The following is a 17,134-nucleotide window of genomic DNA, read 5'->3' as shown; positions in this document are numbered from 1 at the left end:
AATATTTTTTAAACAAATAAAATCTAAAATTAAGAAAGTGCTCGAATGAACTTGAAAACCATCTTGACTATAAAAAAATAGCCTAACAATTATTAGATTAAATATTTCCATTTAAATTACACAAATCTCTTCCGTCTAATATGAAATTGAGCTTATATTAAATGTGCTAAAAAATATTTGGAGAATTGTGGGTATGTTCATGGTACATGCCATTGGAACATAACTTTTTAAATGTTTAGGTAAGTTTCATACTTCATTATTGCAATGCATCTTAGATTATAATATTTTTGTAAAATTTTATTAATTGAAATATCACACAAAATCTTCCAGAGAATCCTTAGCCCACTTTATAAATTATGGATTTGTGGTGCTGAAAATTAGCATGTGGGTGCATGAGGATCAAAACCAAACAATACCTGAAAAATATGCTGCAGAACATGGACAAGGACAACCCACTAAAGCACTGGGTCAACTCGGGAGCCTCGTGAATCACGCAAGGGGAAGAAAACATCTATCTAATAGCAAGAAAACTTGAGAAATCTTAAAAAATATAAACAAAAAGATTCACGCTTTAAAGTGTCGTATAATAATCTGGGGCGGAATTGAAAGTTGAAAGCTAGCAATACAACAACAGCTAACCATGAATCCCAAACGACTCGGCGTCGACTATATGGATAACACTTAATATATACTGCCGATATTCGAGAGGATCAACTTGAAAAGATACAATTTCCTATGCAGCATTATCAGAATGATTTGTGAGTTGAGGATTCTTCCCAAAGAAAAGTGATATGCTAAAACTGCAATAAACTACGCAACACATCATCATGTCTTACCAATTCATTAATAAACTACAGGGTCCGCCCTTTTATAGCTCAAGAAAGCAGTATCTCTCTCTCACTGGCAGCAGCATTTCGTTCACTCTTTAATGGTGGCAACTCTGAAAGCAACGGCAATCAAGTTGGCGAGCTGCTGAGCCACAGTGATTTGCCAGTTTCTATGTGCTTGACGTCAGGGCCATTTTATCTCTCTAAATATGCAATAAAAAGTTAGAAACATATAAACAGATTGCAGGAATGTCAATTTGTACCATGACAAATGTCTAAGAATCTCCACAAGTACATTTCGATTCAAGGTATTTTCCAGAACTTCATTAATAGCATAACAAGATTTTGCCTGACGAGCTCTCTCTTTGCCCCTTGTTTGGACTCTTTCTAGCTATTAAGCTCTCTCTCTCTCTCTCTCTATCCACCAAATTTTCATGTTCTCAAACCTTCTTTTACTGCCCCATATATAAATATATAAACTTTCTGTTGCTAAAACAGCTCTACAAAAGATAATTTCAACACTAATTTTATCCAAAAGCCCTAAGCATCTTTAGCAATACTCACATATCATAGTCTTCAATTTTGATCAATCTACCCAAGCATGAACAAAGATAAACATTAGCCCCATCCATACGAGATCAACCCATCAAACAAATAGAAAAAAGGTGAATCCCCCAAAAATTTTTCATTTAACCGAAACATGTGCTGACCCATGTCAACTGGATTTATTTATCAGGTAGCATAGCAAATGCAATAAACATGTACTGAGGTTTTGCAGTAGACTAAATACATTTGAAATTCAAAATAAAAGAAATATAGCAAAATGACAGTACCTCAATTTTGAGAATCCACAGAATAAAATCACAAATAGAGAATAATTTTGATAGCAACAACCACAGGCCAGACTCCAAATTATCATTAAAAAAATATTGCTGTGACATAATGAATAATTGTACATATATGAATGCCTAGACTGCAGCAAACAAGAAGACTAATACCATAGTACATGGAACACAAGATATTACGTTAGGAAAAAAAAGAGGCAGTTCCTTAAGGTAGTCAATAAAACAAAATTTGTAGACAACCTAAAAGCATAACATTGGCAAGAAATATATAAATTATGTATTTACCATTATCCTTTAAGGGTAGCTGCCATCTTGCTGCCAACGACCGTAGCTCTTCGTATTTTGGGAAGACGCTTGGACAAAGCTCATATTATCTACCATAATCTAGCATAATACAACCTTGATTGTCACTCAAAACATAATTAGAGCGTCTCTTATATGCATATCCATCAATATTTTCACACAACACAAATATTACCAACCTCTATTGTTCATGTGCACATGCACACAAAAAAGGAACTTATTTACCTCAACAGCCCATAGCACAATGTTCATGATAGAAATTTACGCTTGATTTTACTTTTAGAGAATTTTTTATTTCTTTATTTTTTTAAAAAAACTGACATTTATAGGAAATTTACAATAATTTTCATACAATGCAGCATTTTACTGTGATTCCTAGTTTCCATCCTTGTTTCGTTGCTATGATCATTAGAATTGCAATTAGGCTGTGTTCCTTTCTTTTTAAGGAAAAATCTTAAAATTATAGAGCAAAGAAATAAAAAATGAAAAGGTAAGTTTCCTCTACCAATATTACAGGTATAATTAATAAAGCATTTAACTTCATGCAATGAGTTACTTTTATTGCAAAGGGCAGTTTCATAAAATTTTAATGACATTATTCAAAAAAATAATAATAAAGTGAGATGAAACTTCTTGGCACTAAATGATACCAAAGCTTCCTTTGTCCCTCAAGTGTCAAAGCCTAAATCACAAGGGCACTTTTAAGAACTTTTCAATTACATTATTATGAAGAGCTGTCTCACATTACATTAGACTCTGATATTAGACAAGATTGAACAACAAGAAGCATAAGGTTGTAAAGACGTCTATTGCAACAATTTCTTGGTTTCTAGGATACCTAAAACATAATTTCCTTGAGCAATGGCTGAGAATCCCAATCCACAGTAATATCTTCTGAAGTGTTTGCTTTTAGGAAAACTTTATTTCGTGTCCTAAAGAATCTCTTCCAAAATCTCAATATCAACTCACTGTGAGATTGATATTCTTAAGCGCAACACAAATATACACATACTTCCATACATTTATACACACACACATATATCAAAAGTTGTTGTGTATGTTCTGGTGTTCTGTTACTCTTTACAAAGGTTTATTGTATGATGATAAGATTGATATCTCTATGATTTGAGTAATTTTGCATATTTTCATTTTTCTTAAATATAGGAATAAGAATGCTCCTCTATGGATCAGTTGCTTAATCTTAGGATTGTATAATCATAGACTTGATTTTCCTTTCTGTTTAGATACCGTCTCTCATGTATAAATAGGTTGTAATCTCTATGGTGAAATACTTCAACAAATATTATTATTTCTATATGGTATCAGAGCCTCACCATAGAGATTTAAATTTTTTAGAGACTTAGGGCTCTGTTTATCGGGTTACTCATAAAGGGTAACATTTGGAGATTTAGGGTTCTATTTATTTAGGTTACCCATAAAAGATAACATTTGGAGATTCAGGACTCTGTTTATCGGGGTTATCCATAAATGATAACATTTGGAGATTTAGGACTCTGTTCATCGGGGTTACCCATAAAGGGTAACATTTGGAGACTTAGGACTCTGTATAAAGGGCTCTGTATAAAGGGTAACATTTGAAAATTTAGAATTTTGTTCATTTGGGTTATCCACAAAGGGTAACGTTTGGAGACATAGAGCTCTATTCATTTTGGGTTACCCATAAAGGGTAACATTTGAAGACTTAGGGTTTTGTTTATTTGTATTACCCATAAAGGTAACATTTGAAAACTTAAGGTTTTGTTCATTTGGATTACCTATAAAAGGTAACATTTGGAGACATTGGACACTGTTCATCGGGTATTGTTCATGGTTACTGTTCACGGGTTATGTTCTTCTGATCCTTTATTTATTTTGATTGTTTTGAGGTGGTTGTTCTTATGGCTAAAATTGATTATATATGTAACAAGTTGGACATAATTAACATTTATGCTCCAACTTGAGGGGAGAGTGTTATAGGTTATAGGAAGTAAATATGTTAATATAGGAAGTAAATATTTATAGATGAGTCAGTTGCTTAATCTTAAGATTGTATAATCATAGACTTGATTTTTCTTTCTGTTTAGATACCGTCTCTCATGTATAAATAGGTTGTAATCTCTATTGTGAAATATAATAACAAATATTATTATTCTACACAAAGATTTATTGTATAATGATAAGATTGATATCTATGATTTTTGTAATTTTGCATATTTATATTTTCATTTTTCTTAAATATAGGAATAAGAATGCTCCTCCACTCCCCAAGGATTCTCTTTATTATCAAAATCATATTAAAAAATTGTCACTTCCCAATTCCTCCATTTGCTATCATTGCATAATCATATAAACAAAAATAAAAGTAGAATAATAAAAATACCTAAAAAAATCCATTCCCTTCTATTGTTAGTATGAAAAGCAACTTACGTCCTACAAAAAGTGGTGTCTCCTTTGCTCTCTGAGTGGCTTACGAGTTGTGACGGATTTTAGAATACAACTATGACGTGTGATATTAAGGATAAATCACACTTTAATCTTTGAGTTATATCATAATCAACAGATCAATTCCTATATTTTTAAAATCGAACACTTAAATCCCTCTATTTTCATTTCGTCTAAATGCATGGTCTCTCTATTCATTTTTCCATTAATTCAAAGGTAAATAGCTAATCAAACCTCTGAAAATTATTTTTCTTCCCACAATACTCTTATTGCACCATACGACACATTAAATAAACTTTTACATCTAAAAATCCAATTCTTCTTCCTTTCTCATTCTGCAGTTTTTATGTATTAAAACAGATCAATCCTTAATTTAAAGTTTGAAGCTTTACATCTAAGTCCTTCAATTTTTATTTATTAAAATAGATTAGTCCATGGATTCAAAATCTATGGTTTTATCAAAGTTTTCAACATTTTTAATTTCCTTGGTATCAAATCAAACTAAATATATAACATTAACTCTTTTTTTTTTTTTTATACACAAACACAAAACAATTTAGAATTATCCGGCTTGCTACCATTTCTCAAATTTTCTGGATATAAAATTCAAGTAATTATAAACACTTAAATCTTTCAAGTTTTATGCATTAAAACAAGTCAGTCCCTGAATTCAAAATCTACAGTTTTCTCAAACCTTACATCATTTTCAATTTTCTTGTATCTTCTTTTTATACACAAATACAAAATAATTTAAAATTTTCTGGATATAGAATTCAAGTAATTATAAATACTTAAATCCTTCAATTTTTATGTATTAAAACAAATCAGTCCCTGAATTCAAAATCTGCAGTTTTCTCAAAGTTTTCACCATTTTCAATTCCTCCTATCTTTCGCAGCCAAAGCAAATATTACAAAACAAACACTTTTATTTATTCAAACATTTCATACAGCTAAATATACAAATTAACAATAAAGTTTTCAAATTACCTAATATACATCTATCAACTTGCCATTTATCTTCGAAAGAGAGAATGAGAAAGGAAGGAGGATTTGGACTTTTAGATGTAAAAATTTCTTTTATATGTATTGTATGGTGCAATAAGGATATTATGGAAAGAAAAACTTTTTTTTTAAGGATTTGACCAGCCATTTACCTTTGAGCTAATGGAGAAATGAATGAAAGAACCGTGTATTTGGATAGAATGAAAATAGAGTGGTTTAAGTGTTCAATTTTAAAAATACAGAAATTGATCGGTTTCGGTTAATTATGGTATAATTTAAAGACTAAAATATAATTTATCCATATATTAGTTATGGTGGATTCCATGTAGATTTCATCATAAGCAATATTCATCTGTTGTACATATAATGATTGCGTGAAATAATTTCTCATGACTTACCCTTTAATTTAATTAAATAAAATTGCACAAGAATGTGGCAAAACATACCCACTCAGAAACAAGAAAAAGAAGAAAGAGAGTATGCAATAACACATCCTCCTTCATTTAGTTATCAATATATATTACTGTAAATAAGGGCACATGTACACACAAAAACGCATCAAGTATGTTTTCAGTTCCATATAAATTGAACTTACCCACATTTGGGCTTGACGTCCTATTACATCTATAGGAGGGGGATGTCCAATCAGTTGTCCAGCTATGTAGACATAATTATCTTTTTTCAAGTGGGTAGCAGCAACATGAGCCAAATTACCTTCAAATATTATTGGTATCCTGATATCAAAAAGTGAATATTAATGTAATAACAATGGCACTCGGTAAAAGAAAGTAAATTAATTAAAATTTATAGGCCAAAAAGCAATACTCAAATTCCCCACTCTACCACTATAAATATAATATTTCATGAAAACTAAAAGAATTGTTTTTTTTTTTTTTTTAAATAAAAGTCAAGGTTTTTAAGGGGAAAAATTGTTAGGAATTATTTTCGTTAAAGTTTACTTGTACAATTACAATAAAAAGGGAAAATTTTAACACAGACCCAAAAAAAAGATCTAGTATCAACTTAAAATATATTTCTAGTAGAAACAAGAAAGTCTCTCAAAACTTAAGTGCCCCAAACGAGCAACAAATTTTAAAAATTATAAGAACTCACGATTGTTTTTATTATTAATTTATTCATGGATGAGAAGGAATTCAACTAACGGAAATAATCTAGGTTGCAATCACTCTAACACCTCTCGTAGTCAAATATTGTGAAGCAGCAAAGCTAAAACCTGCCCACTGCAGATACCACGAAAAAGAAATTCAAACCATCATTTCTTAGTACTAAAAACTTCTAATTCAATAAAAGTGCATGTTGAAAAGTTCCGGCATCAATCAATTTAAGAATTAACATATATAATAGAAGTGCTAAATTAAGCCAAGAAGTACCAAGTGAGTGCTAAACAATACCAATGAACAAAATAAATTCTTACAGAAGTTTTATAACCTTATACAAGAACAACTCATATAAAGGACATTAAATCTATCAATTATCATATGCATCCATGGTATGTAGACTAATGCAAAAAGCAAACGCCACATAGATAAAAAAAGAAATTGTACACAACCAGCAAAGATAAAAGATAGAGACAAAAAAAAGGAGCAAAGAAAATAGAACAGGAAGTAAATAATAATGTAGAGAAAGTATCAAAGTACCACAAAGGAGGAGAATCAGAAGAAGGTTTCTGGGTTATGACGGTGGCAGCCCAATTCTTGCTATCAGGTGAAATCTGGAATTGAATGGGCTGACCAATATATCCAACCAAGTTGACGGAATTGGCAACCTTAGCCTGAAATGGAATCTCCCTAGGTCTAGGGCAATCAGAGAATGAGGGCAAGGGAGGAGATTTCCGGTGGGAAATTGTAGATTGCTTAGCATCAGTAGCAAAAGAATTGGAGGAAGAAGTAGAAATGGAGTAAGACGACCGCAACAGGAATTGGAGGGAACGACTTCTAGTCCTCCTTGTGGATTGAGCAAGCGCTCTACAAAGAGAAGTCCTCATTGTTCGACCTAATTTTCAGTGTAACGGCAAATAGGAAGCATTCGAGCTCTGAGAACTAAAAATTGTGTGAAGGAGAATCAGGAGAGAAAGCGAGCATGAGAAATTTATGGAATTAGCTTAAAAGGGTAAATAACTATACACTCTAAGATTTTGAAATGAATTAACTACATTTATTTATTTTTTCTAAATATAATTAAAATATTTTCAATATTTTAAAAATTCAATTCTATGAACTTATTTTAATTTTTATATTTAACTATTCATACTATTTTAGCCTTACGACCAATATTGAAGTAATTTGATTAAAAATTTTTATTTAAAAATGATTAAAATAATTAATGTTTATAAAATATAAATACATTTTAAATAATAAAAATTAAATGGTTAATTTTCTAAAGTGCAATAATCTAATAGTAAGTTATCATAATTTAAAACATGTCCTTAACAATATTATTATTATTACTATTTTTTAATTGACAAACGAATTGTGGACTTGAAGAGAGGCCTCATTGCATGTTGAAAGGATAGCATTTTAAGAATATTCAACCTCCACACGGTTGCCTCATAAAAACTGATGAAGCCTGGACTTCTTCACTTCTGGAGTCTTTGTAGTTTCTAGCCTTCTTTAGCCTATCTTGGCTGCATCGAAGAGGATGATCAGGGTAAAGCACAATTATAACTCTTCAGTGTTTCACCTGTTATCTAGTAGCATTGAAAAGCTTTAATTTAATTTGAATGGTTCGATCCATGAGTTTAAATTATAACAGGTTTAATATGTTTTGCAGGTTTTGTTCGCTTAGGCTTCTACTCTATAAACTTACTCATTCCCTTACTAGAGCAAACTGCTGCTTTAAAAAAGGGGGAAGAATTATTTGGAATTTCTATCCACAAAGTACATCAAGCTTTCTTCCAAAAAAGGAAAAAAAAAAACATATCAATATCTTACGAAAACCAATTTTACGTTCATTATTACTTTGCAAAAGAGTCTTCATCTATATGGTTATTATCATTTAAAACTCATGATTTATTCCGCCATGTGAATGAGCCAATTTATAAAACTAGCCAACAACAACAGATTGGTAAAGAAAAACACCACTGCACCACAAATTTAACGGAAATAAACAATATGTATAATTAACCAGAAGAGCACAAATCACCTGCTTCAGCGAGGGTCACATTCGGGGGGGTTAACTCAATGGTGATATATATTCACGCCAGGACTATCTGGACACTTTTCGATGGAAAATTGTTGTGCTCATCCCATTAACTCAGGATGGTACATTAAAAGATGCTACCAAAAAGGATATAGTACAAAATCTATGAGATTCTTCAGTTCACCAAAACCAAATTTCAAGCCTTAAGGAAGAAATATGTTGGCAGGATTTGAACTCGGCCCTTTCATCTAAACACCACCCATTGGGAACCTACCAGTACAACAATATAACAATAGAAAGGGAAAAGAAAAAAAAATTAAAAAAATAGAAGGCTGTTTAATAACCTCTTGCTGCAACTGGGAACATTTACTCAAATAGACAAATTAGGAAACACCCCAGTTATTGTCTTCCGCAAAAATGATGTTTCATCAATTAGTCATACAGTTTGTACATGGAGTCACCAACAACCATCGAGAGACTGCAAAAAAATTCATAACCCGTGTTATGGAACCAACCCGCAAAGTTCTGAAATTAAGCAAAGTAATAAAAGTACCTCCTTAATTATCATTAACTCAGAATGTCACTTCTCTTGGCTTAATGACCGAAGATGTTTGACTAGATCTTCTTTCAATGATTCGGGTATCTGTGAAATAAAGGTTGATTTGGCCTCTGCAATCAACAGCTTCCTGCAAGCCAAGGTATGTATCAGAAGACTTCTATTGATGATTGTAAGATACAATAAACAGGTTATCATCATGCTAGATAAAATGCATGAGAGAAAAATGGTCAATGCCAGTAGACAATATTTTACAAGGAATTTATCTTTAGAAAAGTTAATTAAACAACACTTACTTTAATTCAATATCACCTGAGGTGTTCCTTTCTTCTCGTTCACATAACCTCTTCCTTGAGCACATAAAACTGTATACCTTATTAGACCAACCACAGGATCGCAAACCCGAAGAAGCTTCTTGCTTGAGCCTGGGACATTTAGTATGAACATAAATGAACAAAAAAACACAGATGGACAAGACTGATCAAATGCTTAACATGCAGACATTAACATCCACATGATCTAAAAATTTGAATGTTTCCATTCCCCCACAAATAATACATAAAACTGCCCATCAATAAATTTACTAAACAGATATTGCAACATATATGGCCTTTAAAATGATAACTTGGAAGTCTGGCATGATTCAATATCAAACATTTTAAGGACTTCTACATGGCATTGGGATTGAACATGCTTTCTCAAAAGCACCTTTTTGGAAGATGGAAAAAAAATACAGAACCTTTATTTAGATTTTTGGAGTTCTTTATAACCAATACATGTCAAGGACAATTTCTAATGGCCTCTAATCAACATATTTGACATGATATTTTTCTGGATAGCAGCTCCGATAATGGGAGACAAAATCCAAACTTCATAGAAAATATTATGGAGTAGGAGTGAACTTTAGTGATAAATGGCAGCAAGAGTCACCCCTAAATTAATCACTAATTTCTATTGTGGTTACAAAAGAACAATTTATTACAATCAAGGCAATGAACTTTAAATTCATTTTGATTAGATCTAATTGAATAAATCCTAGCGAACCAGCAGTGAATGGAAATCTAACATGTATATTTGCTATTGTTTTCTTAAACTAATCCCAAATCAATTGGGATCCATAAGACCAACTAATAATGTTTTTTTATTACACCTTTAGCTGGTAAGGAGAGAGAAAAACACTATGAGTTGATCTTGTGAACTCCAACAGCCAGAAATTAATTTAAGAAAACAATCAACACACATACACACACACACTCCCTATCAAATTTCCAATTAACTGATTGGCAAATTTTGTTCAATTAGACCTAAGAGGAATTAAAACTTTAGTCGTTTAGTCACAGCAAAAATGATTGTTTTTAACAACTACACAATTCAGTGATCATTAGTGTAATTTACTTGAACTTCAAGTATAGGATCCAAATTGAGGAAAAATCAGAACTCAAAAATTTGTAAACATAAATCACCAAAAATACAATCAAATATATAATTTGGCAAATTTAGTGATACAGTTCTTCACCATATCGTTATTACCATAATTCAGATAAGGAAGATTAGCAAAGGTAAAAGATAGAAATTTACGTACACTTCTTTCAACTCTTCAACTTTGGCTTGAGAATGAGAATCCTGTGCAAATAAAATGAATTTATCCTCCTTTGATTTCCTCTTCAACTCTGAGTTGCCAGAATTCCCGTTCTCTCCACCATTCTGCAATTCAAGGTGATTTGACCCCTTTTCCATTGTTGTTCTGCCCATAGAACAAGTAGCTTCATATCCATTCACCTTTTCTGAGTCGAAGGCACCATTTTGAGTGACACTGTTTTCACTTGAAACTGCAATTGCTGGGCAGGTCTCAGCATGAACTGTTCTGTTTTTGTTGCAACCATTTCCATTTACCACTGGTGATACATCTTTGTCATGTTTCTCTGTATGAACTGTCCCCTTTTCATCCCAATTCATTTTCATGTTTTGACTCTTGTAAGTGTCGGCCTTTCTGTCAACAGTTGTAGGAACCCTTCTGGAGCTAGAGTTCCCAAAAATATTGAACTTTATCTGAGGACTAGAAGGCACTTTATGAACCTTAGACATGGATGGAATATCACTGGGTGAAGATTGTTTAACACTGTGTTTTGTAGGCACAGCTTTTGGTGCAACTGACATCTTTGGACTTTTATATGCCTCACTGCCATTGAGATTGCTTGATTTTACTCCATTGGCAATAAATGTGGCACCGGCAGAAACTGGCCTTTGGTTAGCACGAGAGAAGAAAAGTATATAGACTTTCTCTGACAAAACATCCTGAAGTGTTGAAAGGGTCACATATGAATCATTACAGCAATACCACCGACCCATTGCATCCTGCACATCCATAATAGAAACAATATCAGCACATAATTGATATAGTTGTTCTTCTCAGACATAAAACTTAAAAACAAAAAATTGAAGAAATTTAAAAGAGCAGGAGAACTCAGGCCTTTATATATGCATAGTAGTGACCAGATTCTGGCGAGTATCCTGAATGCACAATGGTGCCAAAAAGATTATATTCTGGCCGTGGATCCTAGATGAGGGGAAAAAAAAAACATAAATATACAGGAAAAAAGCCACCAGATCAAATATAGCAAGCCAAAATGAACCATGGTCATTGAGACGATATTGTGGATGAAACATATGCCAAGCAGTCAAAGAGACTTTACTTTAGGGTTCATTTACATAGGTGTGCATTTGGAATGAAGGGAGATTTAGATTTGTGTTTCATATGTAATATCACTAAACAGTAAACACCAATGTAATGTCAAATTCATATACATCTTCATTTTTTTTTCCAAATCCTCATCTACCCAAGTTAAACCATATATATATGCATTTTATGTCCTAGATAAATTTCAGATCTCATTAATATTTGGGATCTTACATACACTATATTCCTTATTTAAACCTCAAAACTCTTATGTGCATTTGTAGAGGTGATCAAATGGATCCCAGATATTACACTTGAGCCGCAAGTGTTATCAAGGCAAGAGACGACACTAAGATGACAAGGTCTCTTATCCCTTAGGAGAGGTGAGAGGCGAGGCGACGTCTTTTTGAAAAAGACGACAGAAACTAAAATTTTTTTTATATATTTTAGATATATGCATATAAATATAATGTACACAGATTAACATTCATACTTATAATAATATAAACAGCAAGTATACAATAAAGCATTTAAAATCAATAACACCCATGACCCATTCAGTGTTTTTCTTAATAAATAAACAAAAATTCTCACAAATAAATGAACAACAAATCATAAATCAACAACACCCATTCTGTTTAGGGATTGGCGGGACAGTGAAGACAATGATGAGAGGAGAATAATGAGAGGGAAAGACCCCTTCACGCACTAAGCTTCTTTTCATTTATGTTGCACACAATGTAGAAGCAAGAACAGGTAAGAAATATACTACAGAGATCATAAACAGGTAACACAGCAGCTGATGGGGATTGATTCATGGTTTATATTAAATAGTAATCTTCAAACATCCAGGTTGTAGCCACTAAAAAACTAGTATTTTAGATGTAAGAAACCATTATATACTTGTTTCATTGCTACAGCTAAACCTCTCAGATAACTGACAGATAGTGGACCATGGGTATTAAAAGGGGCAAGGTTCACTAAGGCATAAAGGGTCCTAATGTCTAGGTTCACAGGAATAAGTTTCATTTAGGCAAAAAGGAAATCTAAATTTGCCAAAGCTTCAAAATCAATATCAGACGAACAAATTCAACATATTAAGATGGCTACCATTATATAAAATCTAACTATAAATGACATAAAAGTGCGCCAAAGATAAAAAATACCACAAATGATTAGCACCTCGACAATCACAGTTAAAAAAAACTTGTCAATTTGTTGAGATATGCACACATTACATGCATACGAATAGAGCTGAAAGACTTTATTTTCAGGCCCATATGGAGAAGTTACAAGTAGAAAATGAAAAGTATACAAATTTAAGGCTAGAACTTTTTTCTTCCTCTTCTCTTAAGTGGAAATGACATCAAGTTCTAACAAACATTGCAATGATCCATATGCTTTAACAACTGATATGATATTCGTGCAAATTTTCCAATTGATTGTACTACTTTTATTTGCTTAAACAAATAAATAGAAGAAATATATATATATATATATATATATATATATAACTGATATGATATTTGTGCAAATTTTCCAATTGATTGTACTACTTTTATTTGCTTAAACAAACAAGTAGAAGAAAATATATATATATATATATATATATATATATATATATATATATCAGAGTGACCAAACAGAAAAACAAGGGAAGTTGTTCAAATTTCAAAATCCATGGAAAATAAAAGAGGGTAAAAACAGAGAACAAAAAATGGGAGAGAGGGAGGGCTGAGACTTGAAAGCTACAGAGAGAGGACTAGATGTGATGGTAATCATTTTTCTTGTGAGATTCAAAGCATGTAGATGTTGGAAATAGGAGTGTCACAACAGGCAATTATGCAGCTAGACATCTAGCATAATTCAACTTCTAAGCACTGGCAACAGTGTTTCCAATGACTTTCTGGTGCACTGAGTTATGGCATATAAAAAGTTGCAAGTCTAGTGGTGCGGTGGTAGCTTTTTATTAGTAAGAGAACACCACAGAAGTGGAGGATTGTAAGGCACACCACTTTCATGCCTTGCGCCTTGCAAAAGAGGCATGCCTAGGCAACAATACATGTGCCTTTGTGATGTTGATCTGCCTTGCCCCAGTAAAGTACTGGTGGCTCTGGGGCCCAAAGCAAGGTCAAATTGTTAGATTAAGATTACCAGTTCACTCTTGCAAGTTGCATTTTGAAGATAGCTCAAAACTTTTTGCTAGGCATAATATTAAAAAATTTAACACGTATCTTCTAGATCATCTTTTCCACATTATGAGCTGGGAAAATCAATAGCTTATAATTCAATTGCTCCTATGGCAATTCACATCGTTAGGCAGGCTTTTCAGACAAGATTTTGACAACTACAAATGTTATTATAATTTGTGGATGAATATTGTCATGCAAGCAAGCTCCACCGGTTGTTGCAAAGCTTTATCTATGGGTACATCCATAAACCTTCAAAAATTTGTTGGATATAATTCCGTGGTTACACCATAAGTATTGCAACTGTTTGAGAAGCCTAGTCATCCCTGGATTTTAGCTTTGGAAGCTATCATAGTGAAACTTGAGCCACGTTGTTAAATAAAAGTGGAGGAGGTGGGTAGAGGGGCAGCATATTGTTGAGGCATGAAGGAAATGCACAAGGTGGTTAAGGAAGTCAGTCACAGATTACATCTTTGCAAATACAGTAATAGTTGTATATTATACATCTAATTGCACTTTTTAAGAATGATATGCCGATTTCTATCTCTTAGTACATATTTAATTTTGCTCATATAGATACTGTAATTTTCTACTATCTCCATTCAGTGCTCAATTTTGAACTACTGAATTTTGGTTCTCTGTGCATATGCAAGTCACCTCAAAGTAGCTTCCATGTATGCCTGTGCATGTGTTTATGCAAATATTAATTTTTTTTATAAATAGTAAGTTGAATAAACTTAGTCCAACGACTACACCAACATAACCAAATGACTTCTTTATCTAATTGCCAATACCTGGCTTCCTTTGCACATGAAGTTTGAAAGTACCAGAACCTCTTCAAATGCAATAGCCTTATCAATCTTGCCACCAAATATGCCTTCAAATCTCTGCTACCACCAAATATATCGATAACCATTTTAGTAAAAAGCAACACCAGCGAGCAACTGCAAGCTTAATAGCAACAAACAATCAAGAAAACTAAAGAAACCAAGCTGACCCACCTTCAGTTGGATTACCAAGATATTAGGTGCTTGAAGAATTGACATTTGCTTCCTTGCTGTCACCAATTTCTTACAACTAAACAAGCATAAGCCTCTTACTTGTATAAGCCACGCCATCAACATTAATTCAAAAGTATCGAATTAGTTATAGGAACTGCTTACCTTTCACATCTGTACTTATTACTTCCATCCAAAATCTCAGGCTGGAAAAACTTTTGCATTGCTTCTCTAAGCGAATTACTATGCAAAACATCGAGACTAATGTCCATAATCTCATCAACCTTATTGGACTCAGAATCACATGACAAGCACTTCACCTGGCTCTGCAAAGCACCCCCAAATATCTCCTTAACAACAGTGTTGCTGCCATTAATGGAGTCAATCCCCTTGCGCCGCAGCTTCATGAGACGCAAGCAGGTATTGTGGCAAGCATCAATGACATAACGCAGGAACTCATGTGCATCCTCTTGGCGACCGCACCGAAAATGCTCAGCAAAAATCCTGAGACAGCTCTGGATCTTAGCTGGGGCATCAAGGTTTAGGTCCAGGCTTAGGGAACGGACTATCCGTTTCTCCAGTATGCAAAAAGGACACTCACGCTTCCGCTCCCCGTTGGAAACCGAATCACCTTCCAAAAAAAAAAAGGAGGAAGATTAGCATTGAAATTGAAGCAAATAAAGAAATGGGTAAAGCTCCTTATCAAAAATTGAACATACAGAGAGAAGAGTGTTGTAAACGTAGACAAAAATTAGCGAGGGGAGGTGTGTAAGTGAGGCACTGAAGGACGCTATTGAGATAGCAAGAGTTGCCAAGATTTCTCAACCCTAAAGGCGGACCGTTCTTCCTTTTTTGACTCAGTAAACTTGGCTGCCAATTCATCTGCAATTGAAATCCCATTCATCAACACCATCAATAATTCGATGATGATGAAGAAGAAGACGATGATGATGTTGTACTTCCCTCTTCATTTAAAACGACAACCGTTGCGAAGTCGTTGCTCGTCGACGACCGCCGCGGACTCGAATCGCATCGCGAAGGATGGATTATTATAAAGCAACAATGGAAAAAGTTAAATTATGGGCATTGCCTGCTGGATTAGATACTGCAGAAGCAGCCCTACCAAAGCCCCAAAATTTGAAAAACGGGTTTTGGTTGGCTCTGGATCTTGTTGCGACTTGCTCTGGATTCTTACTTTTCCTCCTCCTTTCCGCCCCTCCCTATCTCATTTTCTGGCTCTGCGGCCTCCCTCATTAATTAACTCATAATTTTATGTGGATTGTGAATTATTAAAAATTTAAAAATAATAATAATAATTGAGCATATTATACATAATAATTAAATTTTATATTTCAAAAAAATATATTTTAATTAAAAGTATATATTTAACTTTAAACTGGGATTAATTTTAAGCTCAGATATTTAATTTGATAATAAATATATTTAAGTAGTGATGACCGCTGGATTTCTTCACCCCGATCAGGGGCTTGACCACAACCAAAGGCCCATAACATAGAGGCCCACGCACCTGATATGCACAACAAGTCTGGCTCATTCAACCTTCAAGGCCGGGCTCAATCACGCTTCTTCACACAGACCGGCCCAGTTCGCGACCAGTAGGCCCTCTCCTCTCAGGCTCAGCGTCCGGTCCGACTCTCGGCCCAGCCCAGTATCCAGAGCCACACTCAGACAGCCTAGCAAATCCGCTCGAGCGTACGCACGGGGAGAATCAGAGGCCGTTGCGCATGGAGCAGGCGGCTGATACCCTCGTACGCCCGAATCTGTATGTCAGAGACGCGTGTCCCAATCATGGAGAGGCCTTTACACGTCACCAGCAAGCATAGCGAAATGGATAAAAGGGGAGGCCCCTCCCCAGAAAGAAAGATTATTTTTCAATACCAAAACCCTTGTAAAACCCTATTCTATTGGATCTCAGATCATCAAATTGGCGCCGTCTGTGGGAAACGAAGGAGATCTTTTCATCACCGGAGTTTTCACTTTCAAAACCCACTGAGATCCACGATGGCAAATCACCAAGAAAGTAACCTTAACATTCCAAATGACCTGAGTTCTGCCCAAGATGGGCAGCAGTTCTCCTTTTCTAGCCCTACAACGTTGAATAACCAAACGCCTATT

General features: G+C 33.9%; 2 protein-coding genes across 5 annotated transcripts; both read right to left on the bottom strand.

Moving 5' to 3' along the window:
• Positions 1 to 551: 551 nt before the first annotated feature.
• LOC110602642 (protein OSB2, chloroplastic) lies at positions 552 to 7,560 on the bottom strand. Of its 2 annotated transcripts, XR_002486000.2 has the most exons (5): positions 7,078 to 7,560; positions 6,015 to 6,153; positions 1,958 to 2,056; positions 837 to 1,030; positions 552 to 733 (listed from the first exon to the last, which is right to left on the bottom strand). XR_002486000.2 is itself a non-coding variant. In XM_021740212.2 (4 exons), exons 1-3 carry the CDS (start codon positions 7,422 to 7,424, stop codon positions 1,967 to 1,969), a joined length of 576 nt encoding a protein of 191 aa, XP_021595904.1. In that variant the 5' UTR covers positions 7,425 to 7,560; the 3' UTR covers positions 552 to 1,030; positions 1,958 to 1,966. The 2 variants fall into 2 exon arrangements, 1 of the variants encoding a protein (XP_021595904.1); XM_021740212.2 differs by having other exon boundaries at positions 552 to 1,030.
• A 1,045-nt stretch (positions 7,561 to 8,605) lies between these two features.
• Positions 8,606 to 16,251, bottom strand: LOC110602641 (ubiquitin carboxyl-terminal hydrolase 25). Of its 3 annotated transcripts, XR_002485999.2 has the most exons (10): positions 15,718 to 16,251; positions 15,164 to 15,629; positions 15,002 to 15,077; positions 14,795 to 14,887; positions 11,605 to 11,691; positions 10,717 to 11,489; positions 9,431 to 9,559; positions 9,132 to 9,264; positions 8,923 to 9,056; positions 8,606 to 8,848 (listed from the first exon to the last, which is right to left on the bottom strand). XR_002485999.2 is itself a non-coding variant. In XM_021740210.2 (9 exons), the coding sequence occupies exons 1-8, from the start codon at positions 15,896 to 15,898 to the stop codon at positions 9,159 to 9,161; spliced, it is 1,911 nt and encodes a 636-aa protein (XP_021595902.1). In that variant the 5' UTR covers positions 15,899 to 16,251; the 3' UTR covers positions 8,606 to 9,056; positions 9,132 to 9,158. The 3 variants fall into 3 exon arrangements, 2 of the variants coding, with proteins under 2 accessions (XP_021595902.1, XP_021595903.1); XM_021740210.2 differs by having other exon boundaries at positions 8,606 to 9,056; XM_021740211.2 differs by lacking the exon at positions 11,605 to 11,691 and having other exon boundaries at positions 8,606 to 9,056.
• Positions 16,252 to 17,134: the final 883 nt, after the last annotated feature.

The sequence above is a fragment of the Manihot esculenta genome, chromosome 15, assembly GCF_001659605.2.
Source record: "Manihot esculenta cultivar AM560-2 chromosome 15, M.esculenta_v8, whole genome shotgun sequence".
NCBI classification, from domain to species: domain Eukaryota; kingdom Viridiplantae; phylum Streptophyta; class Magnoliopsida; order Malpighiales; family Euphorbiaceae; genus Manihot; species Manihot esculenta.
The sequence above is the reverse complement of the archived record's forward strand: the minus strand, read 5'-3'. Positions and strand labels throughout refer to the sequence as shown.

Bases quoted from the DNA above. Each gene is read 5' to 3' on its own strand.
- LOC110602641 (XM_021740210.2), bottom strand. From the start codon at position 15,898: ATGGGATTTCAATTGCAGATGAATTGGCAGCCAAGTTTACTGAGTCAA. The intron at 15,078-15,163 runs GTAAGCAGTTCC...ATGCTTGTTTAG, and splicing joins AATAAGTACAGATGTGAAAG to TTGTAAGAAATTGGTGACAG. The intron at 9,560-10,716 runs GTACGTAAATTT...TAAATGTCCCAG, and splicing joins GTTGAAGAGTTGAAAGAAGT to GCTCAAGCAAGAAGCTTCTT.
- LOC110602642 (XM_021740212.2), bottom strand. From the start codon at position 7,424: ATGAGGACTTCTCTTTGTAGAGCGCTTGCTCAATCCACAAGGAGGACT. The intron at 6,154-7,077 runs GTACTTTGATAC...TTTTGATATCAG, and splicing joins TCTGATTCTCCTCCTTTGTG to GATACCAATAATATTTGAAG. The intron at 2,057-6,014 runs GTAAGTTCAATT...GTATTATGCTAG, and splicing joins GACGTCAAGCCCAAATGTGG to ATTATGGTAGATAATATGAG.